General features: G+C 35.0%; 1 protein-coding gene across 1 annotated transcript; it reads left to right on the top strand.

The window, feature by feature from the left end:
• The first annotated feature begins 5,338 nt into the window (after positions 1-5,338).
• LOC135155295 (uncharacterized) lies at positions 5,339-26,751 on the top strand. The gene is made up of 6 exons (XM_064104244.1): positions 5,339-5,351; positions 5,910-6,080; positions 12,026-12,187; positions 16,644-16,722; positions 24,216-24,286; positions 25,144-26,751. The coding sequence occupies exons 1-6, from the start codon at positions 5,339-5,341 to the stop codon at positions 25,407-25,409; spliced, it is 762 nt and encodes a 253-aa protein (XP_063960314.1). The 3' UTR covers positions 25,410-26,751.

Genomic DNA, 26,751 nt, shown 5'->3' with positions numbered 1-26,751 from the left:
ACCTTGGATATTGCCATCTATCTTACGTTCGATTAATAGAAAAAAATATTTTATTTCATAAATTCGAAATGAAAGGTACCCAACAATCAAAGATAGAATACACATCTTATAAGAATACACTCTCTAAAATATTACACATTGAAAAGAAAAATGACTTTTCTAGGCAGTTGGCTCTATATAAACACGACATGCAAAATACATGGAAGGTTCTAAAACAGACCATGAACTTATCTAATAATAAATCAAACATTTCAAAAATTTGATTTAATAATGCTATTGTTGATGGTGACAACCTTTCAAATATTTTTAATAACCATTTCTCTTCTATTGGCGCAAATCTGGCTAAAGATATTCCTCCCGCGACGAAAAGTTTTTCGGACTTTCTCGGCCCGCCTTACCCAAATAAAATATTTTTTTGCTCCAACATATAATCACGAAGTTATTGATATTGTATCTGGTTTGAAAAATAAAAAAAAAACCTGGCTTTGATGAAATTAATAATTTCATTTTAAAGTCCGTAATAAATTATATTGTTTCCCCGTTGGTGCATATATTCAATCTTTCCTTGAAGGGGAATCCAACCCAAATAAAAACTTGTTTTTATATGGAAAAGAAAAATCAGACAAGTTGATAGGTGAAAGTTTGAACAATATTGGACAAACAACAAGAAAGTTATGAATTTTTAAAAGTTGTTAATATTGGTAATCACTATACCCATGGAGACTTCAAATTGGCCACATATGGGATGTCATAGTGATGTAAGGCAAGGACTACTCTTCCATGTACTCCAATACATATTATGGCTAAAATGTCATTTTTCCCAAAAGTTTTATTTCAAATTATATTTTTCTTTCATGAGGACATAAAAAAATATACTACCTGGGTTATATTTAGATTACCGCCCCAGGGGAATGGATACTTAGGAGAAAACCACAAATCCCTGATAATAAAGTACATGGCCTATGGGAAAGTTGTCCTTGCCCCTTGTCATAATTTACTTACCCAGTTGCGAATTTGAAATCTACATAGTATTAGTGATCTCAATTTTAAAGCAGCTATAACTTTCTTATTGCTTGTCCGATTTCTTTCAAACCTTCACATTCTGTTTAATTTATTTTTCTCCTTCCCACCACAACATTTTATGGCCAAGGCTGGATTCCCCTTTAAAAAATGGTACAGTTCCAAATCAAATGAAGGTAATTCCTTTATTCAAAGGGTGATAAGTTGGATGTCGGTGATTACCAACCTATTTATCTTTTGTCCACATTTTCTAAGATCCTTGAAAAGAATAGTATACGTTAGAACCGAATTTTTTTTGTCAATTCATAATATTTTATCTGATGTTTAGTTTGGGTTTCGCGAAAAGCACAACACCGCTCATGCCCTGATGAATTTTGTCAACAAAGTAGTCAATGCTCTCGACAAATCTAGTCACCTTGTGGGTATTTTCCTGGACTACTCCATGGCCTTCGATACCATCAATCATGAACATGATGAAATCCTACTTAAAAACATATCTCACTATGGTGTGCGAGGGAAGGCCTTGGAGTGGTTTAGGAGCTACTTATTCAACAGACAACAATACTTGTTTGTAAAAAAAAATTGTTTTTGTTTTTTGGGTTGTTAAAAAAGTTTGATAAAAATCGGACAAATAATGAGAAAGTTATCAGCATTTGAATATTGTGATCACTAATGCTATGGAGATCCTCATATTGACAATGCGACAAAGATGTGTGATGTCACTTGTGAACAACTCTCCCCATTACCTTAGTATATATTGCACTTAAACTGCCTCTTTTATCACATCTGTCAGAAAGTCATGTGTTCTTTCTATAGGAGGGCATGTAATACAGATTTTTAAAGAATAAATCATGGATAAAGAGTTTGTATCACCATTAGAAAAAGCAAAAATAGAAATTTTGGGGGCATTTTATAGTCCATCAAAGGGAAAATTGTTCACATGTGACATCACATATCCTTGTCGCATTGCCAATGGGAGGATTCGCCGTAGCATTAGTGATTGCAATATTCAAATTTTCATAACTTTCTCATTATTTGTCCGATCGTTCTCAAACTTTCTTTGTTCTTATTCTTTGAGTTTTCTGTTTCGACACAAGCCTACTTGTTCCAAAGGTTTCATTCCCCTTTTAAGATTACAACTCCAATTTGAAATATGTTAACTGTGGTGTCCATCAGGGCAGCGTATTGGGCCCGCTTCTTTTCACAATTTATATGAATGATTTCTGTAGATCATCCGGAATATTGTCCCTTTTCTTGTTTGCAGATGATGCGACCTTATTTTTTTATCATCGGAATCCACAAACCCTAGTTGATGTTATCAATTCTGAACTTGTCAATGTTACTGAATGGATAAGAGCCAATCGATTATCTTTGAACCTTAACAAAACAAAATACATGTTATTTAGTAATTCCATAGACAAGTTACCGATAAACATTATGTTCGATAATACCCCATTAGAAATGGTAACGTACACCAAATTTCTGGGAATAACAGTTAATAGTAAACTTTCTTGGAAAAATCCTATTGAAAAAATATGCAAAAAAAAATCCACGAAATATAGGTATTATTAATAGGCTAAAATGTTGCATTCCCTCCATCTCATTAATCATGCTTTACTAATTCTTGATTTTTCCTTATTTAAACTACGGGATTCTTATTTGGGGTAATACGCATCAATATTTATTAGATAAATTGTTATTTTTTGCAAAAGAAAGCACTTCGTATTATTTATAGTACAGCTTTTCGTTCTCATACGGACCCACTTTTTCTAGAAAGTAAACTGTTAAAAGTCAAAGACCTGTATTTACTAAAGTTAGGGCATTTTATGTATAGTTATAATGATAATGCACTTCCCCATATTTTTGTTCCCTAAAATCAACTTTATCATAACTACCCCACGAGACACTGACGAACTCCATACAACACTTTACAGAACTTTACTGGCCAAAAATACATTTCTGTTCAACGGTCCTAAGTTCTGGAACTCCCTATCTAATAATGTCAAAGACAGTGTCTCTTTAAATTCATTCAATCGTAAACTCAAACTTATCCTGCTTCATTCCTATAATTATTCGCAACAGAACTAAGACTTCATTATCCTGATTATCAGCCTTACAATTTTCATTTTTATTGTTTTATCTTTTTTTCATCTTATATTGTCCAGTTATATCATCTTTTGTTCCTTCACCAGATCAAGCTTGCTTTTGGTTTTGACTTTTCCTCCTTTTCCTCCACAGCGAAGAACTCTTTGTGTGAATAGCTATGCACTTGTTTTGTAATTATGTTTACATTAATATGATTTCCAACCTTTTGTTCCTTCTCTTTTTTTCTTTCCTGTATATAAATGCATATATATGAATAAGTCGATTATATTTTTTTAATTTCCAAGGGGGAATCCACGCTTGGAAAGCTTTGCTTTTTAGTGGACCCCCCCCCCCCCATTTCCATTTATGCTCAATATTATACTGTAAGAATGCTCGTCTGTAAAATTGTATTTGATTTGTATTACTATATATTACTTTGTTTTGAATGGAAATGGAATAAAGAATTGAATTGAATTGAAGATATGAGTAGGTATGTCGTAAGTTCTAAGCAACGATTTTACAACAAATATGACAAAGGCGGTAGATAGGTAGACCAGTTTTACAATGGTGGGAATTCTAAGCTGTGTAATCTTTCATCATAAGAGAGCGAATTTGCTTGATCATAAGAAAAATAGAAGCGTGTGAATCAACGTTGCACTGCTTCAAGAGAGGATATTTTTTGATGGGGTAGCCAGACTGGTATACCGTATTCAATTATAGGCCGACAAAGTGAAGAGATATTTAAAAAAAATCGATTGATCAATTCTGCCAGGTACCCATTCAAAGATCCCAGGTCGAGTGCAGCATAATATGGATAATGTTTTTGGTGAAAAAATGACACGACATGACATGGATTCGAACCCATGACCCTCTGAAAGAAGAGAGTCAGAACCACTAGACTACGGCGCGCCCAATGAACGACACTCAGAATTTCCGTACATTGTGAGACTATTAAAATGTCAGGACAGTAGCGTTATGAGCCAGTCATTTCGAGCGGGCTAGATATGGCGTATCGCACAAAATTTCATTTCAAAAAGTTGCGAGCGAAGCGAAGCGAGCGAGCAAAAATTTCGACATTTCATTACAAAATCTTATTTTGTGATTGATTTTGACACTCCGCTCCGAGCGGAGGCGTCGACCCGCGAACGTCTCTCCCTTGTTTCATAGATGCAGGCTATGTTACAGTGGAAAACACTCCGTCCCTCGGACAGGACGGTGAATGGCCCCGTGTAGATAAAAAATCACCACCTTTGCACGTTAAGAACCCACTGCAGTATTCGAATAAGAGTAGGGGGAAACCCCGGTGTTGTGGTCCACCTGCATTCCCCTACCAGTTATAGGGAGGAGAGACCTGCGTGTCACAATTCTGTGTGCGCGCCCTTCTAGGCGACCCAGATTGGCTTAATTTTCTGATTTTGATTGATTGATAGACTTTATATCTCATGATAAAACAATACAAAATGTTTACATTCAAACAATAAAAACATAATAATTAAAACAATAATATAGTGAATAGGTATATAAACTTGAAATTGTAAAACTTGTATTGTAAGAGAGATAAGGGAAAGACCAAAAAGCTGCAAGGAGCTTGAAAGGGGTTATCCCAGTTACATAATACGATTGTGGAATACATATACATAAAATAACATACAAAGAAAGCACAATTGTAATGTAACTTGCCCAAAAGAAATCCTTAACTACCCCCACCCCCTTACATAATCATAAGTTGCCTTTCTTCCTATTAATATTTAGCTATAATTTGATTTTTAAACTTCCTTCTAAATGTCGATAAGAATGAAGATTGTTTGATCTCACTGGGAGGCGAGTGCTAGACATCGGGACCCCTGTGTCTTATTGATTTAAATGTCTACATCAATGGTGATTTTCCGAGCTTCTTGTGTTAAATAAATGAATTTGACAATTACGTTTAAACATTGAATCAAATTGGGAAGGCAATATCCTATTCTTCAATCTAAACATGAAAAGTGCAGTCTGAATGATATTTATATCAGCAACTTTTAATAGTCCCAGCTTTTTAAAAATTGGATCGGTGTGGGCTAGATAGTGAGATCCTGAACACAATCTTACAGCTCTCTTTTGTAATTTGAATAACATATCTATATGTTAGGAGTGACAATTTCCCCAGACAATGACACCATATGACAATGAAGACAAGATAAAAGAGTTAAAAATCATTGCCTTAGAAGGAAGGTAGAAATTAAGCTTAGACATAATGCCACGTATACGTAATACATTGAGTTTTAGGTTTTCAAACTGGGGGTTCCATGTAAGACATTCGTCAATTAAAATACCCAGGGACAGTTGACTACTTTTCTAAGATAGTATTATTTATAATAATGTTATGATTTGGGTTATTAACAATTTTGTTATGAAATATAATATAATTGGTCTTACTGATATTAAGCCACAATTTACTCTAAAGAAGCCAATTTGATTATTTAGGGAATTCGGTGTTAAACTGAGATAAAATGTTGTCCAGGTTTTCTTCAGCATAAAGTAGGGTTCAAAAGTTCATCTTGCACCAAACGTTCTCGTTATGTCGCCCCGTATAGGAGTGAGGGCAGAGCAAGCAAGGGAAAATACGCACAACTGTGTAAATTGCATACAACCTTGTAAATACTGTGCATAATATGGTTTTTGTTGGTTTTGAGGGCTCGAATAGAGTACAATCAAATGTTTGTAAAGATATATTATATGTTCCATTTCTATTCAATACAATTGAACAAACTGACAACTTTCTTACTTTCTATCATCTTGTTAAAAATCATTTTTACGCTTGCCAGCTGAAATTCGACGACTCCGTAAGAAGATCCAAGATTACCGACCTGGTAATTGGACTATCAGAGATGCAGGAACCAGCTTCACCAGACCACCCAAGGTTAGACTAGGTGTCTTCGGAGTGCAAGACTCAGGCAAGAGTACCTTTCTGAACTCTCTTCACTTTGCTTACAGAGGTTCGAAATTTTCCATAAAAGCATATTACGTTTCCTCTAGTTAGCTTGATGCACAAACTTTCTGCTAATTAGATTAATTATGGTTTATTATGTGGCAGTTATGGACCACTTTTCACCATAATGGCGACGTCCGGCCCAAAGAACAAATAATAAAAACATATAAGGTTGATTGGCAAAATCCAGCCTCATGTTGTGAAATTGACTTTTATATTTCTTCATTTCATTAATATATACAATGTGATCACAGTGTCTTCACATAGTAAAAATATTATCAAAACTGTTAAAATACACAAATTAAACAGTGCGAATATGTTTTCACACTGTGGACGCCTCGACAGTGTGACTGTCACGTAGTGGACTGTGTGAATATGAAATTCTCATAGTAGAAATCTCAAATTTAACAGTGTGAAAGTAATCTAGCATTGTTTTAAACAATGTGAACACCCTGTCACACACAGTGGGACGCTGTGTTTTTTCCCCATTAGGGTATACTTGCCCTTTTTTTTAAATATATATTAGTTCACATGGTGCGTGTGCAAATTCTTTCTTTATTTCTTTATGCGAAGCAACATGGATTAAGGACGTGCCACAGTACTCATTGTCACTAAGTTTTGCACAGAGGTACTTCGGCGCCTGAATATTCCAAATATGCAAAATATAACATGATTTCATGTGCTTGACTTTTTTTTCTACCGAACTTGAAGTTCACCCAATTTGAAATTCTTCAGAAATTGTCATTCACGAGGTCTGAACATTTTTAAACATAATGGGATCACTACATTGAGTGTAAGCAATCTATGTGAATTTCATCAAATTTCACAGTATAATTCAGCCTTGCATGTATATCTGAGATGGATAATCCATTCATATTGCTATTCGATTGCCCTTTTAAGGCTAGCAGCACATTCAGATCTTTAAAGTGTTGCGAAAAGAACTCAAAAACCTTTCCGAAAAATTTGAAATTTCTGTAACAAATTTGCGAAGTACAATAAGTGCTGCACTTTTCTCAAAACCCATGTCATTTCCACCAACATTTGCAAAGTTGTAGAAGAAAGTATACTAAAGAGGCATAGACATTGAATAATAGGGGTTCATGTGCCTGTTTTTAAACTATCAAAACTTTTGTCGTAGGAAACGAGCTTTTGAAAACATCAACATGATCAAAATCGTCCCAAATGCCTTGTATCGATGTGAGGAAGCATCTCAAACTGCTCTACCGTTTATTCAAACTCGAGGTTACATTCGTCATACTTTACAATTAATGCAGAGTAAAGTATTCTAAAATTGTAGAGGTATTTAAAAAAAAGGTTCCAAGGATAATTCAGCTAATTAGCTTCTTTAATAAATAACACATCTTATATGTCATTAGAATGCAGATCAAGGAAAAATCCACTTATACATGTACCTATTTTCACATGATCTACATTCTCACCGCAGATTCGATGTGTTATCTTATAAAATTAATGGTAGAGTTCCTCACATAGTTACAAAGCCTTTTTATTTGGTGCTTTAAATACCACACTTTTCCCAACAAACGTGTTGATAGTTTGAAAACAAGCACCTAAACCCCTATATTTAATGTTTACCCCGCTTAAGTACACCTTTCACTAAAAGCTTGCATATTTTGCTGAAAATGACGTGGATTTTAAATAAAATGCATTTATTGTACTTCTCATAATTGTAATAGAAATTTCAAAAAAAAAATAGATAATGTTTTTGTCATTTCTCACATGTGAAAGAAATAAAGGTGCTGCTTGCCTTAATTGCCTTTTGAATGCGCAATTCTCGACTCGAGAACTTTTAATTAGGTGAACTTCAAAGCTCAAAGACATTGTTCGCCTGAGGACGGAGACTTACTTTTCTGACGCTAGTTCCTTTTGGAAGAGACTTTTAGCCCCTTTGTAACAAAATGTCCAGCAACGCAATTTGTATTGCATGCACTTTAGCAACCGCAACGGGGATATTAGATCTGCTGTTCGTGTGCAAAATTCTAGTTGCTACTGTGGTTACAAAGACATTTCCGATTTGGGAGGAGTTTTTAGAGGTACTCTAGAGTCGTCGTAGAGCTCGAGAGCGCCTTCGTCTGGAGAGTGAGCAAAGAGATGCTAACAAGCGCTGCATGCTCACAAGATTGCTTGGCGAGAAGGCCTTTCAACATGTTAAATGGCGCGCCCCGCTGAATTGATACAAAGCCTATGGGCGGTTAACATATGTGGAAGCTGTACGAGCATCCTCTCGCATACGGTGCTCGTGCTTGACAATTTTGGCAGGGTCGGGGAACTGAGACATCTCGTAACGGGGGTCTTGCGAGCGGGTCTGGGCGGCTTCTGAACTTAACTTTTGTCATTTTGTCTACAGTCAGGTCCAGATTTGAGAAGAGTAGACTGCCTTAGGCAAATCGTGCTAATGCTGAATTGAAAAGAGTTTTAGCATAATTTGAGGACGCTGAGTCCAAATTTGCTGATTGCCAACCTTGATTTTGATGTTGAAATCCTCAAATTGGCAAAAAAATATTGCCGCCATTCTACACCGATTTTTACTCTATTCTGACCCCCAAAACTTGTAACAAAAATCTTTGTCAACAATTTTTGGTACCATTTGATCTCAGAAATAACATACTAAAAATCCACCAAAATCGGGATCCGGGACTGGGTTAGTTTCAAGATGGCGTCTAAGATGGCCGCCATCAACTGAAATTTAAATAGCCGGCACTTTATCTACCATGGACACCTTTTATATACATACATGTATTCAATGGTGTATGAGGTAAAAGGAAAGAATGGACATAAGCACTCCAGGAAAATCAAAAATTGCGTAAAAATGGCTGCTATGTCCAAAAATTCACAATTCATTGATTACCTATTTTAATGTATTTTATTTGGGTTTTGGTGATTTTCAAGGATCAAGAAGTAAACCGGGACAAGTTACAAGGCCAGTCAACGGTCCACTATGTCCAAAAATCCAAGATGGCTTTCAAAATTGGAGTCTAAAATAGATGTTGTTATCTAAAAACCCTAAAACCCGACATAGTTTATTTAATAATATCTGCCTTGGGGATATGATGTTGGTGTCTAACCCATGGTTTAATGGGTCAAGAAATACGTTGGGACAAGTAACAAAGATAGTCTATGGTCCTCCATGTCCCAAAATCCAAGATGGTTTGCAAAAAATGGAGTATAAAATGTCTGTCGATAATTACAAACCGACATAGTATGTTTTATAACCGCCGGGAGAATATGAATTTTTAGTATAACGCATGGTTAAAGGGTCATATATTAGATTGGGACAGGTACAAGGACAGTTAGTGGTTCCAGTATGTCCAAAAATCCATAATGGCTTCCAAAAATGGAGTCTATATAGGCCGTTCTTACAAAAAAAACTGACATAGTTTGTTTTAATATCAGCCTGGGGTATATGATTTTGGTGTTTAACCCATTGTTTACAGGGTCAAGTAATAAATTAGGACAAACTACATGGACAGGCAAGAGGTTCAGCATGTCCAATAATTAAAAAAGGCATCCAAAATTTGAGTCTAAAATGGCTATTGTTACCTAAAAACTGACATAGTTTGTTTGATATCCGCCTGGGGTATATGATTATGTTGTCTTAACCTTGGTTTAAATGGTCAAGTGATACATTAGGATAGTTACAAGGGCAATCAATGGTCCCGTATGTCTAAAATCCAAGATGGCTTTCAATTAAGGATTCTAAAATGGCTGCTGATACTTAAAAAATGACATAATCTATTTAGAATCCATCTGGGAGATATGATTTTGGTGTCTACACTATGATTTCAAGGGTTAAATAATACTTTTTGATTAGCTACAATGATATGAAGCTGTCCATTGTACCAATTATTTAAAGATGGCTATCAAAATGAGTCTAAAATGACTTCCATCACCTAAACATAGTCATAATTAGGTGAACAAAATCTACACTATTGTGGTTTGAATGCTGAAATAATAAATCGGGACAAAGAAAAAGGAGTGTCAGTTTATCTTTTCGTCGTAAAAAGTCCAAAGTGACTTCTAAAATTGCGTAAAAATGACTGCTGTCCCCTAATCTTGAAACCATAGGGTAGTCCCAAGCACATATAAATGACATGTCTTTACATACTTATCAGTGAATTATGGAACTTTTTAGGTAAAAATTTACCCTACCTTTTAAAGTTTGTTTTTTCGGATGTTTACTTATTGTTGCACCACCATCTAATTATGTCACAAATTCTTGTAAAACGTATTTTCATGAGTCTTAAAAGCAGAGACACCAAAATAGTGGCACTAGATGGGGTATGAAGTATTGTCTTTTTTTGTATCAATGGTGGCCAATTCGAATGTAATTTTTGGACCGTTCTTCAATTTTTTTTACAAAATGTACAACGGTGTATCCATGTAATTCGTCTTCACCTATATTATTTGAACCTTGAAATCACTGGTAAGACACATTAATGTTTTTGGGTATATGCACTTTGGGAGCCAGAATTTTTAAGAAATAACTATTTTTTAGGCCATCATCATTTTTTTTTTCAAAACTGCACCACTGATAAACCTTGAAATTTTTCAAATATTATTTTTCCCTTTGGAACCATGATTTTTTATAAGTTTTATTTTATTCTTGGTAGACCCCAAAGTTATGTCTACCTGGTGGGTATTATATGAATTTTGTCAATTTCAAAGATACAACGTCTAGACGTCCATTATAGACGCCGTTTAGGAAGATCATATTGGATTCTCTGACACACTCACCGACTATCTTGTAAACATGTCCTGTTTCATTATTTGCCTTGAAAACTTTTTGATGATTTTGATTTTGCTTTTGAGGATTCACTTTATTTTTGGAGTTGATGGTGCAACGACTGCCATTGTGGACTCTATGTTGGATTTTCAGGTAACCTTGACGACCTTTTGTAACTATAACATGTCTCAATAGATTTTGTGTAATCCTAACATGCCTAACTTTTATGAAATAGACATCTATACCCTAAAAGTTATGACATATCCAAAACTTAACCTCGGTTAAGATTTGATGTTGACTTCACCGCCGCCATGGTCATCGCCGCCATCCATAAAGCGACGTTCATGTCTCGCTTCTGCTATGCAGGCAAGGAAAAAATGGCGGACAAGTTAAATATATCACGATGTGAATATGCCAGCATCGCCCCAAAATTATCAAACATTTGGCCATATTATTTATCAATCAGCAGCTTTGAATCATGGCAGCCATCTTGGAATTAAAGATGGCTGACAAATCAATCGGACACATTATGTTTGCAACCCTGGGTACCAAAAATAACGCATAGATCCCAATTTCTGAAATACAATCACCCATGAAAATCGTTTAATATGGGAAACTGCATTAAAAATGCCGCCATTTTTTTTTTTGCCGATTTGAGGATGAAAACGTCGGAATCAAGTTTAGCAAACAGCATTTTTGGATTCAGCACCCCTGAATTACCTTAAAACAATTGATAAATCAGCATTAACACAAAATGCCTAAAGCACTTTTTCTGAGCACATTTTTTTAAATCTGGACCTGACTACTAGAGATAGGTCTGAAAAAGGGGGTCATTAAAGCGGTACGTCCCCGTACCACCAATATATGTGAGTGTCCCCCCCCCCCCCTTGGTGGAGTTCCGGGGTCAGGCGGGCATGCTGTGAAGTGAGCAGTCGTACGTGACAGCATGGATCCTACGAGAACGGATTCAAGGTGAAAGCACGAAATTTTCTTTTGTCAAAACTTGCGAAATGGTGTTACAGTACCATACATGTAATGTTAACAAGAATTTTGCCCGCGATCTAATATTCTTTTGTTGTTGATACGAAAACTTGAAAATAGCAAAAAGGAAATCAAGATCAGGGATGAACCCTTGTAAATTTTTTGCATATTTAGACTACAGTAACTGTGCTAAAGAAACAGTGTGCTTATTTGTTCACTTCATTACAAAGGTGTATGGGAGGAAGTCTACATCGAGAGCAATACGGAAGGACAAGGAGGCGAGACATCATTTCGAGATCCGGCTTTACTAACCGGTCAAGTATCAACTTTCGATACACGTGGGCTATCTGATCTGAGTGCTGACAAAGCTATTGATGTCTTGGCCGAAATCAGTTGAGTTATTTTGTATTTTTACATGTCTTCTGCTTAATTGATAGTGTTTACCCCACCGGCGTGTTTAACCCCCCTCGATTTGGAGAGACTCGAATTGAAAAATGTCAATTTTTTGAAAGGTTGTTATATAAAGAATCAGTATTACGATGTTTGCGTTTGCACTGAGACCTAGATAGCTGCCATCTTGGAATTTACAAAATGGCCGGCGAAATCCGAGTTTTCGATAATATATCTGCTTCTAAGTGACCTTGAACAATACGTTTGGCACTAAGCCACTATTTCTGACATCAAGGACTATATTGATATCAAATAATAAACTTTCTTTCAGAAATAAAATCATTTAATGATTATTTTTTTATTTTTGTCTCGTCTGAACGAAGTTCGGTAGAGACCTAGCTATCACGTTTCCTGTTGGTCCGTTAGTCTGTTCGAAAATGTTAAAGTCTTTGTTCATCTTGCTCTCATACTTGGCACATACGATCATTGGGTAATACCACATGTATGTCCGTGAGGATGATTGGGTCTAAGGTCATCTAGGGGTCAAAAAGCCAAATGATATGAGGTCATGTATGTTCCAAAAAATGTTAAAGTATTTGTTCAACTTGCTCTTATTTCTTTCATTCGGCATCAATAAAGTCTATACTGGGTAAATATGACCCTAGGGTAATACCACACGTGTGTTCATGAGGGTGATAGAGTCAAACGTCATATAGGGGTCAAAAGGTAAAATGATAATGTTCAAGTTTTGTGTAATTTGCTACATTTTGTTCTGCATCAATTGTGCCCACACTTGGTTTATATGATCCTTGTGTAATACCACATGTTTGTCCATGAGGGTGGTTGGGTCAATGGTTATCTAGGGGTCAAAGGGTCAAGTTTTTGTTCAAATTACTCTCACTTATTTCTGCATCAACTATGTTGCCACTTGGAACATACATGTATGATCATTCGCTTATACTACATGTGCGTTGATGATGGTGATCGGGTCAAAGTTCATATAGCGGTCAAAAGGTTTCAAAAGGTTAAATGATAATGTTAAAGTTTATGTTCAACTTGCTCTTTTTTTTATTCACGCATGAAATATGTTGACACTGGGTTCATATGATGCTTGGGCAATTCCGCATCTTACCTTTTAGTATGGACACGCTAAACAGGGTGTATTGTATCCCTTTACTTATTATTTGGAATGTGTTTCCGGTACCATGATCAAGGGTCAATGAATTTTCACCATATTGGGGTATCAATTTCAAGATTACGTTTTTTTACAAAATCGTCTTCACTAAACAGTGTATGATAGTCATAACGTATCACCGAGTATCTTGCATGAGTTTTGTGTTACATGTTCAAGGTCAAACGTCATATAGGGTCATTAAACTTTCATCTTGATGTGGTTCCAATACTTTACCGAGGCTAAGATTTGAATTTTTAAGATAATTTTGCAAGTTTAAGTCCCTATTATATAAAACTTTCATTTAATAATGGTCATCAAATGGTTTATAATTAAATAATATAATAGGGACGATTTACCGCCCTCCACAAAGTCCCAATGGTTTCTTACGAGATGTCCAAAATATTTTACAAAGTCCAATAATTCAAAATAAACACTGTTTCTTAATGGGTGAATTTAATGCTCAAGGATTTCCTCACTTTTTCTTGAAAGAATTCTTTCGGCTTCCTTTTTACCTACCATAACTAAACCTACGAGAGTAACAGACCGATCTTTCGCATTGATTGATAACATTTTTACTTATATGCAAGATATGCCTTTCAAATAAGGAATCGTTATTTCTGATATATCTGACTATTACCCTATTTTGTAGAAGTACTATTTCAAGCACACGAGATGATAGTCGTAATTCTAAAATAAAAACTCGAAGTCTAAATGCCAGAAATTTTGAATGCCTCAATGAAAATTTAAATACACTTGACTGGCAACAAATTTATATTTCTGAAGATGTGGTTGAGGCATACAATAATTTTATTGATATTTTAAAGGATAAATTTGATATTTGTATACCATTTAGAGAACGAGTGAGTAACTGTAAAAAAATACCCAAGATCTCCATGGGTTACTAAATCTATCTTAAGATCGATAAATCGAAATAATAATCTGTTTTATGAATGCAAAACTAATCCAAATAAGAAGACTCGTAAAAGATACACTCGATATGAAAATATTTTAACCAATTTACTACGACAAGCGAAATGCAATTTGAGCTTAATAAAAATAACATGAGAAACACATGGGAAAAAATTAACAGAACATTAAACAGAAACAGTAACAGGCAAAAAAAGAATATCAAAATTAAGTCAGAGACTAACGGTTTTATTGAAGAACCACAAGCCATAGCTGAGACTTCTACTTCTCTCAAGTTGGAGAAAATATTGCAGAAAATATTCCGACAACTCGTAGTAAATTTGATAATTATCTTGGGAATAATCACTCATCTTCTTTGTTTTTTCCCCTAGCGACCGTGAGGAAATTATCGGTGTAGTGAATAGGTTAGAAGGAAATAAAAATTTCAGGACACGACGAGATTGATAACCGTCTCCTCAAATTCATAATCCTAACAATATCGACTCCGCTGGCCCACATTTTTAACTTATCAATAGCTAGAGGCATTGTACCTAATAACGTCAAAATTGCGAAGTAATCCCAATATTAAACAAGAGACAAATCTGGAACAAAAAAATACAAACCAATATCACTATTACCATCATTATCCAAAGTTTTGGAAAGGATCGTATTTATCAGAGTGACATACTTCTTAAACAAACATAGTATTTTTTGCGAACCACGGTTTGGCTTCCGAGCAAATCACAATACAACTCAAGCGATATTGAAATACATTGATATATTATCACATTCCGTTCATCAACATTTCCTTACAATTGCTATATTCCTGGACTTTTCCAATGCTTTCGATACAATCAACCATGGTATCCTATTTTAATAAAGTTGTCACACTATGGTGCTGGAGGGAAAGCCTTGGAATAGTTCAGGAATTATTTATCAAATAGAAAACAATCCGTACAAAATAGATAATCATATTCTTCATTGCGACAATAAATTGTGGAGTTCCGCAGGGTAGTGTGTAGGGTCCCTTGTTATTAAATATATATATATTTTTATGAATCTTCAGATATTTTATCTTTCATTTTATTTGCTGACGATTTAACCTTATTCTATTCTCATGCGAACCAAAATATATTATTATCTACTATAAATCGTGAATTGAGACATGTAGTTGAATGAGTTAAAGCTAACAAATTATCCCTTAACATCCCGAAGACAAACGTTATGTTATTTAGTAATACTTTGCAAAATCTACTTGGAGACATCCGATTTGGACGACACTCCTCTCAATAGGGTCTCTTCAACCAAATTCTTAGGGCTCATGATTGATGATAAATTGAAATGGAACATTCAAATTCAAAATATATCGAAAACTACATCCAGAAATATTGGTGTAATGACTAAGCTTAGACACTTTTTTTCTAAAATCAACACTTTCGACAATATATTCCCCCTAATACTTCCGTATCTTAATTATGGAGCAATGGCATGGGGTAATGCCAACACATATCTTACAGACAAAATGTTCATCTTACAAAAGAACATTAAAAGAATTATACATAATACTCCTCCTCGTTCTCATACTAACAATTTATTTTACAATTAAAATATTTTAAAACTTCCAGATCTATTTCTTTTTCAAACAGGGCAATTCATGTAAAAATTGAATTTAAACGAACTGCCAAACATATTAATTAATGTTTAAAAAAAATAACGCCATTCACAATTACCCAATAAGACAATCCCTCCGTTTTCACCTTCCCCGTACCCGCACTCAATTTGCACTTAAAACAAAATCCTTTTACGGTCCTAAATACTGGAATATACTCAGTTACGACATCATTAACTCCGGTAGTCTGAACTGCTTTTAAAATCAAGATATAAAACACATTCTTGATTATCTAGTTCATTGTAAATATCATTATTAATATTATTATCACATTGTTAGTGTCTAGTGTAAATATCTATTTATCTATGTCATATCGTCAGACTGTATGTATTTGTATATTCATTTATATCTTTGTAACGATTTATTTTACTGTTAACTTGACTTGAGTTGAAATTAAAATAAACCAAACTGAAACTGAAATATTTTGTCGAAAACCATGGACTTGGCGGCCATTGGGTAATATTCAAGAGAGTGGCCATATAGGTCTCGGTGCAAATGGAAACATTGTTATTCTGATCATTCATTATACAACAACCTTTCCAAAGGTATATCGTTTCTAATTTCTTCAAAATATGAACAATATGAAAAAGTGAACCTGACTATAAATTATTGTTATTTTGTTTGATAGTTTGTAAAGTCTTTGGTACAAAACAACTGTAATAACAGGTAATAACCATTTTATTTTGTTTAATCGAACTCTTCCCAATAGCTGGAAGACGAAGAATCAACGCTCGTTCTAGGACTGCTGGAAACAAAATCGACTGTCCTATCTTTATCCTGAAATACAAGTATGTAATTATGGACATGGGTGTGTGGGATGTCTTTCATTCTGTTATTTATTTGTTATGTGCGTGTGGGTGCGCGTATGGCTAGCCGTTTTAACATTTATTCAAATTTTCTGATATCAAGAATTAGATTTCTTGATATCAAGAATTCATTTCTTAAAATCAAGAATTCATTTCTTGATATCAGGAATTCATTTCTTGATAATCAAGAATTCATTTCTTAATATCAAGAATTCAATTCTTGATATCAAGAATTCATTTCTGATTTTAACGTCAATGTATTGCAAGAAATCATTCTGATTTTTAACACAAATGAAATGCATGAATTCCCTCTCTCTGGACTGAGCGTCAATGTATTGCAAGAATTCATTGCTATTTCGAACGCAAATGTATTGCACGAATTCCCTCTCTGTCAACGAGCGTTAATGTATTGCAAGAATTCATTCATAATATGTCACCGAGCGTTAATGTATTGCAAGAATTCATTGTGGTTTTGAACGGAAATTTATTGCACAAAATTCTCTCTGGTACTGAGCGTCAATGTATTGCAAGAATTCAATCATGATATGAGACCGAGCGTTTATGTATTGCAAGAATTCATTGTGGTTTCGAACGCAAATGTATTGCACAAATTCCCTCTCTTATACCGAGCGTCAATGTATTGCAAGAATTCATTGTTAGTCCAGGATAGAAGAGGAATAACCTTGTTTTTTATATATGCAATACTTTTTCATGTTTTCTTGTCAATTCGAGGGTGCTGATTACAAATCTGAATGATGCCACTCGTGTAACCTTGAGCATTTTCCGCAAATTGGCAAAATCCAATATGACCGCCAAAATATGCAAATTACCCATTAAAATCATAAACTTGTCCGCACATTGGCTATGAAATGCATGAAATTGTGTGGCAGGAGTAAAATACTCTCTGAGAAAATAATTTTTGACAAAATATTTATTTTCCTGATATAAGAAATGGCCGCCATAGGCCCTTGTATACTATATTATGTACAATATGAATAGGGAAAACTAATAATCGCAAAAAAATCATTATGTACGAATAAAGTAATATATGCAAATCATCATTACTAACGAGATATAATTTATTATGTCATATATGGGAACATTGCTGTATTTTGATATCTAAAATAGCCGACACTGGCACAAACAATATTGTGTACAATGGCAATGGGGACCAAAAAATTCACAAGAGTGATCATTAAGATGCATATTATTAACATTAAACGAGTGGAATGCTGACTAGAAACATAATTGTTAACGAAATGTATTATTAACATGCCATGCATGTGATGAATGTTGTATTTTTATATTCAAAATGGCTGTCAAGGCTAAAAGTATTATGCACAATGAGAAAGAGGAGCAAAGAAATTACAAGAGTGAGCACTAAAATACAATATATGTGATATACTAATGGGATACTGTCTAAAAACGTGTTTTCTAACGAAATATATCATTCAGGTTTCAAGTTTCTGTTTCTGTTTCTGTTTATGGTAACTCCCGTAGGAACTCGACAGGACAGCATTTTGCTGGTAAACGAATTACCAAGGAAACATTTTACGTCTAGGTTAATCAGTCATAGAGGCTGACGTTATAGACGACAGACATTACTCTCGGCCCTTTTTATCAAAGTGGAGACAATGGCAGAGTTGGGATTCGAACTCACAACCTTGCAATTATGAGTCCAATGCTTTACCACTGGACTACACGACCCCCAGGTTTGTGTTAAATACTGAAATTTTGACTTTCAAAATGGCCGCCATAGACAGTAACAGTATTATGTACAATGCAAAGTGGAAAACTAATATACACAATAGTGAGCACCATAAATGCACGTAATAGTGATCTATGAGTAAAATATTGTCTGAAAGTGTAATTTATATTAAGACATAATCATTTATTCTGCCAGTTAGGTAATACATTATGTTATTGGAAAGTCAAAATGGCCGCTAAAGGCCCTTACCATATTATGCATAATGTGAATGGGAACAAATCATTTCAATAGAATTTTGCTTTGCTTGGCCAAATGGTGATGTGTGAGTATAATATTGTTTGAAAACATGATTTATAACAAAAGATATATCTTATGTAATTTAGGTGATAGATACTGTATTTCAACATTCAAAATGGCTGCCATATGCCCTTTTTGTGAACATTATTGTCTCCACTCAAATTGTATATTATACGATAAGGGCCTATGGTGGCCATTTTCAATTTTTAAATGCAGCATTTATCACCTTAATTACCCAACATTATTATATATCTCGTTAGAAACCATGGTTATAGACAATATTCCATCTTACATCACAATTCACAATTATATGCAATATTTAGGGTCAAGCAAAGCCAAATTATGTCAAAATTATATGTCCCATGTTACAATGTACACAATATTTTTAGGCCTATGACAGTTATTTTGGATTTCAAAGAGCAGCATTTATTACCTCCACGACCAATATGTGATGTATTTAGTTAGAAATCATCTTTAAGACGATATTTTTACTCGTACATCACAATTTTTGGATTCTCACTCTTGTGAAAATTAGTTTCCCTATTCGCATGTTACATAATTTAGTTAGGGCTTGTAGAGGTTATTTTGAATGTCAAAATATAGTATTTATCACCTTTATGGGTGAAAAAATGCTATAATAAAAAAAAAATATGTTTTCAAATAACATTATACTCATACAACAGGATTATATGGATGCCATAGTCAAGCAAATCCAAATTCTTACAAAACTATATGCCCCTCATTCACATTGTTGATAATACTGTTAGGACCTATAGGGACCATTTTGAATTTCATAATACAGCATTTATCTCATGCATGACAAAAGATTTGATATTTCTTGCTATAAAACATGTTCAGACAATATTTTACTCGTAGATCACAATTACATGCATTTTGTGTTTCTTACTCGTGTGAAAATTAGTTTCTCCATTCGCAATGTACATAATAAATATAGGGCCTATGGCTGCCATTTTGATTTTTTTTTTAATACAGCATTTATCACATAAATGGCTTATTAACAATGATGTTTTTAGTCAGTATTCCAATCGTTTATCTTAACAATATGCATTTTAGTGCTCACTCATGTCATTTTTTTGGCCCCGGCCATTGCCATTGTACATAATACTCTTTGGGCCAGTGGCGGCTATTTTAGATATCAAAATACAGAAATGTTCCCATATATGACATAAGAAATCACATATCTCATTAGTAATGATGATTTTAATATATTAGTTCGTTCATACATCGCGATTTTTTGCGGTTTAGTGCTCATTTTTGTAAAAATTAGTTTTCCCTATTTTGAATTTTGAATATCAGGAAAATAAATATTTTGTCAAAAATTATTTTCTCAGAGAGTACTTCACTTATGCTACACGATTTCATGCATTTCATAGCCAATGTGCGGACAATTTTATGATTTTTATATGCCATCCCTTATCTTCTAGTATGGTCTCTGCGAGTGCGTTAATTTTTGTCTTAATTGGACTTGATCTGATACTCTGAATGCCATGTAGTTGAGTTGAACATTACATATAAACCTCTGGGAAAAAATGTGGATTTAATTTTATATGAAGGATCTCACTAAGTCATTGAATTTTCACCCTCTCTTGAATGGGAAAATTGTCTTTGATCTGTATGTGTGGAAATTGTGGCCCCACATATGATACTATCTGTGAGTAACTTGTGACAGAGTGTACTTTCACTTTCAATTGTTCCACCTCTTTGTCGTTATCCACGGAGCTTACATTCTTCCCTTCTCTATCCTTCACCGCGGTCTTCAGCAACATCATGCCATCAACACGTCAAAGTTCTTCTGCTGGGAGTAGTCTTTCTTCAGACTTTTCTGATGTCCATGATATCATTAAAAAATATTTTGTGAAGATGATTTTGTGTCTGCGTTGGAGAGGAGCATTGAGAAAGTTCTCTCAAAGCGCCAGCGAGAGTTTGAGGAGAGGATAGAGAGGCAGGAAAGTGAAATCCATGATCTACAAGTAGCACTGAATAAAAAGGAGGCTGAAATTCACTCAATCACCACTTCCATGAAGAAGCTGGAAAGCAGAGTAGGGGCTTACGAGGGTAAGAGCAACGAGTTAGAGCAGTACAGTAGGAAGAACTATGTTCGGGTGTTTGGTGTACCAGAGTCATCAACAGCGTCTACGGACAACCTGGTGGTGAAGATTGCGACAGATCGCCTTAGCTGCACAATAAGCAAAGCTGACATCGACAGGTCGCATCGATCGGGAAAGTCCCGCTCCGACAGAAAGCCACGACCAATCCTAGTAAAGCTCTGCTCCTATCGAGTGAAGGCTGCTTTGATGAAGGATCGTCGTAAATTGAAGGGGTTAGGTATCTCCATCCAAGAGGACGTAACTAAATTAAATCATCAAATACTCATAGAATTGTCCTCCCATCCAAAAGTTGAAGCGCCATTGTCAACTGATGGGAGAGTCATGGCTGCCCTCAAGACCAACCAAGAATCCAAGTGAGGAGGTCCTTTTCGTCACTACAACAAGTTGCTTCTTTATAACTTCCAGCTTTTGTATTTAACTTTATTTCCACTGTTACCTCTCTCGGGGGTTTACCTTTTAACTGTAACTTGAAAATTACTTCACCCTTTTTCTGATTTCCACTTATTTCCTTAGTTTCTTATTTTCTTATTTTCAGCTTTTGTATTCAACTTAATTTCCACTGTTACCTCTCTCGGGGTTTACTTTTTAACTGTAACTTAACTTGAAATTTTCATGGGTAATTTGCATATTTTGGCCACCATATTGTATTTTGCCAATTTGCGGAAAATCCTTAAGATTACACGAGGCATCATTCAGATTCATTATCAGCATCCTCGAATTGACAAGAAACCATCAAAAAAATTGTATTTATAAAAACAAGGTTTGGTCAATTTTATATGGGGCCTATCCTGGACTATGTGGTTTCGAACGCAAATGTATTGCACTAATTCCCTCTCTGTCACCGAGCGTTGATGTATTGCAAGAATTGATTCATGATATGTCACCGCAAATGTATTGCAAGAATTCATTTGATTTCGAACTCAAATGCATTGCACGAATTCCCTCTCAAAGCAGATCATGCAAAGAAAATGCTTCATGAAATGAACATTAGAATAGCCTTTTCGCAGTATGAACATTGACAAATCAATTTCTAGATACAAAAAATACATATACATATAGTTTTATAAATAAATCTAACGACTAATTGGCAACATATTATCATGAATGAATTCTTGCAAGACATTGACACTCGGTGACAGAGAGGGAATTCGTGCAATACATTTGCGTTCGAAATCAAAATCATTTCTTTATATCAAGAATTCACTTTTTGATATCAAGAATTATAATTTGTGAACCACATAAAACAATTTCTTGATATCCAGAAATGAATTCCTGATATCTAGAAATTAATTCTTGATATCAAGAAATTTTATTCTTAATATCAGAAAATGTGAATAAAATGTTAGAAGGGCTTGCCATATCCACGTGTGTAGATGTGTAATTTTGTATTATTGTGGGTGTATTCGGGTGAGTGTCTGTTTGTGTGAGGGTGAGTGGTGTGGATGGGTGAAAACATGTATTGGTGGGAGGGAATGTGTGGTTGGGTGTGTGTGGGAGGTACATGTACATGTATGTGAGAGAGGAAAGGAAATGACATCAATGGCACTCCAGTCGCTCATTCCGAAATGCATGGACTGCTTCTCCAAAGGAGTTTTGGACTTCTGTTTTGATAACATTGATTTGTTGCTCTTTTTATTTGGATCATATTTTTCCAGCCTTACGTACCCTATTTAAATTAGTTTTGTATAGACTTGCACTGTTTGCGGGCTCGTTTTTTTTTTTTTTTTCATTTTTGCAATGACGGGCCTGAAGAAATAATATTTTCTTTAAATATCGTAACCATCCTAAACAATTTGGAGTGATTTGAACAAATTATCATCAACCAAATGCATTCTACCGACCCGTTTCAGAACGAAATTCTATAAGATGGGTTGTATGAGAGAACGCTTCTGCTTGTTCAATTTCCCTCTTTTTGCAATTACGTAATCCGGTATATTGCCACGATCGTGACATATACCAGCAATTTCTGCACGGTAGCTTGTGTACAAAACCTCACAGGGTAAGGTATTTTTTCATTACAATGATTAAATAAATATTCAAAATTTGTGTTGTATTACACCTTTATTTTTTTTTACCTAGCGCAATGAATTGAATCGTATTTTGACGTCATCGCCTAAAGCAGTGCAGCGGTATATTTTGTAGTTCAGTAATTTCAGACATATTTTGGTACGATTTCAAGTCAGAAGTGTTCTCATCTTGTATAATACATAGTACATGCTAATTGTCGTTCTCTTGAGCGTTTATTTCAACTCAGCACTATATTGTGGTATATTGAACTCCTTTATGCACTATAATGTGTAACAATGAACAGTTTTGAATTTGAGATGTTAGGCGCGATATAGGGATTTTACTCACCTGATTAGGAAGTTTTCGCACCCGCAGGGCATACCGCTTCCGTGAACCTAGATAATCTATTGTCAAAAGCCTTTCATAACATTTTGTCTCTGTCCATGGTTGATGAATCCGTCATATTTGTCAATTTTGGTCAAAAAATCGATTTTGAGATTTTTGCAGAAAATTAAAGTACAAGTCCTACATTATTCATAACTAAATTTTTAGGCAGCAATTTATTTCAGTTTCTGAAATATGAGAGGATTTTCACGGCGTTGAAATCGCGGTCAACCAAACCGGCGTATTGGCACTGGGCACTACATTGACTCTGCACGTGAAAAGCGATACGACGTTTTGACATATTGCGCGCATTGAAATCGCGGTCAGTCAAAAGGTCGTATCGCCTTTGCCCTATGGCGTTTTTGTACAGGAAAAATCTAAGTCGCTCAAACCGACATTACAAGCATGTAGCTTTTTTCGTGTTTTTTTCGGATCCTTACTTTTGTACAAAATAAAGATACCAATGTCAAGCAATTTTCTTGGTCTTTGCAACCATGTATTTTCAAGCAATGAATATGTCGTAAGGCTGGAGAACTAAGTGTTAAAATTATGGTAAACTTTGAAGTATTTTTTTTTTCTGAAATTGGTTTGCACCGTCGTATGAGTGATACAACGGTTGAGATGACCGTTGACGAATTGAAACAGCAATTTCTTCCTGGACTATGGACAAGCGACATATTTGCATTTTCAGCTCCGAAACGCAGAAAAAGCTGCTGTTCAGATTCATAAATTTTCGACAAAGGCCTCCCAGCTATTTATTGTGATTTGACGGGCATTTTCTTTACGTTTGTTGTGTTCTAGGGTTCGTCCTGGGTCGTGATGCAAATACTCCCTGTATCCACAAACGCTTGGGGCAGGCGCCTCGTGCTTATTGAATATTATAAATCGCTGCGTCACCTCAAACATTGTCACCATCATCGTTATCATTTCATTTGTATTTTATTTCCTAGCTCTGCTACTGGAATACAACATTGTCGTGACTTCCTATCGTTACTTGTACCAAAAATCAGGAACGAGTTCGGTAAGTTGTCTTAACTAAAAAAGATATTACCATTACATTTCTTTACTTGTAATACGTAAAACATAGTGCAGTAAGTTTCATGATACACCATGTATCTTTCTCGATCAAATATTGGTCGTGAAAAGAACCACCCAAACTCGACGTTTCGACAAGTGTGTTCTTGTCGTCTTCAGGTGAATGACCAAAGTTTACTCTGCCATGTTGCTGTGCATGTCAAAACATGGAGTTTGGGTGGTGCTTTTCAGGACCAACATTAGCCCAAGAAAGATAAATGTACCATGAAACCTACTTCACTTGTCTTATTTGCGATGAAAACCTTCAGAAATTGCGTAAAATATAATACTACACCAATTACCACTCTTTTTTCTACTACAGTAATGCATGTATGTCTCCTAGACTGTTACTCAAAGTACTACACTCTTAATTCCAAGGATTTAAAACAAATGCAGATCGGCTGTGAATAGTGACAATCCGAATATTAGATTTAGTTTTAAACGTTGTAGATTTGAATATAAATCTTAAAAGATTTGAAATTAATTTTTTGGAAATTTGAAAGTTAATCATAAAGATTTAAAATTAATGCAGCATTTGGCTGGTCACTATCCACAGCCGATCTGGATTTATTGAAATCCTTGGAATTTAGAGTGTACTACTACTAAATACATTTGTATTTATATATTACCATTATCTTTTTTTTACAATCATCATGACCCTCACCACTTTCGTTATTATCATCACCGTATTCAACATCACTTTCATTATTATCATCCCGATTTTCATCGTTATCATCATCATCACCACTTTTAACCATCTTCATCACCACAATCATCGTCATCATTACCATCATCATCATGCAGGCTCGTATCCGATCATGGTTGTGACCTTCGCTAAGAGCATCTTGAACCAGGAAGAGATCATTGGCGACATCACCAAAGCTGGTATGGAGAGGAAAAGTCTATTCTTCATTGAGAACTACACAGCTTCGAACCACGAGATGGATTCTAAGAGACACATTGCTCTTCTTAAGATCCTGGAAGCCTGTATCAAGCGATCCGATGATAACATCGTGTTCCGCTCGCGAGAAGAGGAGATACTGCCCAAAGGTAAATGTGAGATAATGTAAAGATATCGCACATCAAGCCGGGGTGAATGAATTTTACATAATTAGTACATACGTCAAGGTCACGTAAATGTATACGTACGCGCACGAGAATGTACGCGGCCTTTGACAAGTTTTGTCTATTCATTATTATTCATATTATTTCTGGCAAAAGGAGTACAAGAAATTAAAAATTCATGAAAATTGCAAGACCCATTGACCGATAGTCAGGGTTATACATACGGACAATAGTTCCTATTAAAGTTTTTCCCTCGCCGGTCGATAGTTTACAGACATTTATTTGTATTTATTTGTATTTATTTATTTTCCGAAATTCACAATAAAAACATGAATGTACAAATATAATAATGTACAAAAATATAAAAGCAAAGTATAAAAAATAACAAATTAGAACAGATATATACAAAGAAACAACAATATCAGATAGACATGATGACAAGGAAAAGGCAGATGCTTTGAATAGACAATTTGAATCCGTGTTTCGATTGCCCAGTAACATACATATTCCTGAATGCACAGAAAACAGTAATATACCTGATATGAACGATATTAACTGTAATGTTGAAAATGTACGTAAATTACTTAAGAACATTGATTCTACAAAGTATGTAGGTCCAGACGGATTAGCCCCATGTATTCTTAAAGAAGGTGCCGTTGAACTTGCACCGTCGCTTTGTGATCTTTTCAATATATCTCTATTAACTAGATATTTGCCTTTAGATCGGCGCTGTGCTAATGCGTGTCCCATTTTTAAAAGGGGCAATAAAGAAGACCCCAGTAATTATCGATCCATATCCTTGACTTCGCACGTTTGTAAACTGTTAAAAAGAATTGTTTGTAAACAACTTGTTCGTCATTTAAATGATAACAATATCTTACATGACAATCAGCATGGGTTTCGTGAAAAGAAATCATGCGAGTGTGAGGGGATGAGAAATAACCTTCTCTTTATAATGCAAATTAATCAGGTACAAAAGGAATGTAGCTAAAGAGGAGCGATATGCTCCAGTGGACATACACTCACTGCATGCAGGAAAAAGCTCATACATGCAGTGAGCAGATGAGACTGGCTGTAGCTGCACGTGCCTACATAAAGCGGTAATCGATGTCTCATCCTGATATTCTTGATGTATATAGTTGATTTTGGACACCTTAATATGTGAGTACAATATATAATTTACTCTCTGATGTTAAGATTTGCTGAGGAGCTAAATTGGACAGATTATGATTTGTGTGAAGAAGAGGGAGATAACTTCAATTTACATGAAGCAGGCATGCTGGTATAGTAACCGAGTTATGCCTATTAATGCTAGAAAGGCGTGTCATTAAGACGTAATACTATATA

This window comes from Lytechinus pictus, chromosome 8 (genome assembly GCF_037042905.1).
Source record: "Lytechinus pictus isolate F3 Inbred chromosome 8, Lp3.0, whole genome shotgun sequence".
NCBI classification, from domain to species: Eukaryota; Metazoa; Echinodermata; class Echinoidea; order Temnopleuroida; family Toxopneustidae; genus Lytechinus; species Lytechinus pictus.
This window is presented reverse-complemented; position numbering and strand designations above follow the sequence as displayed.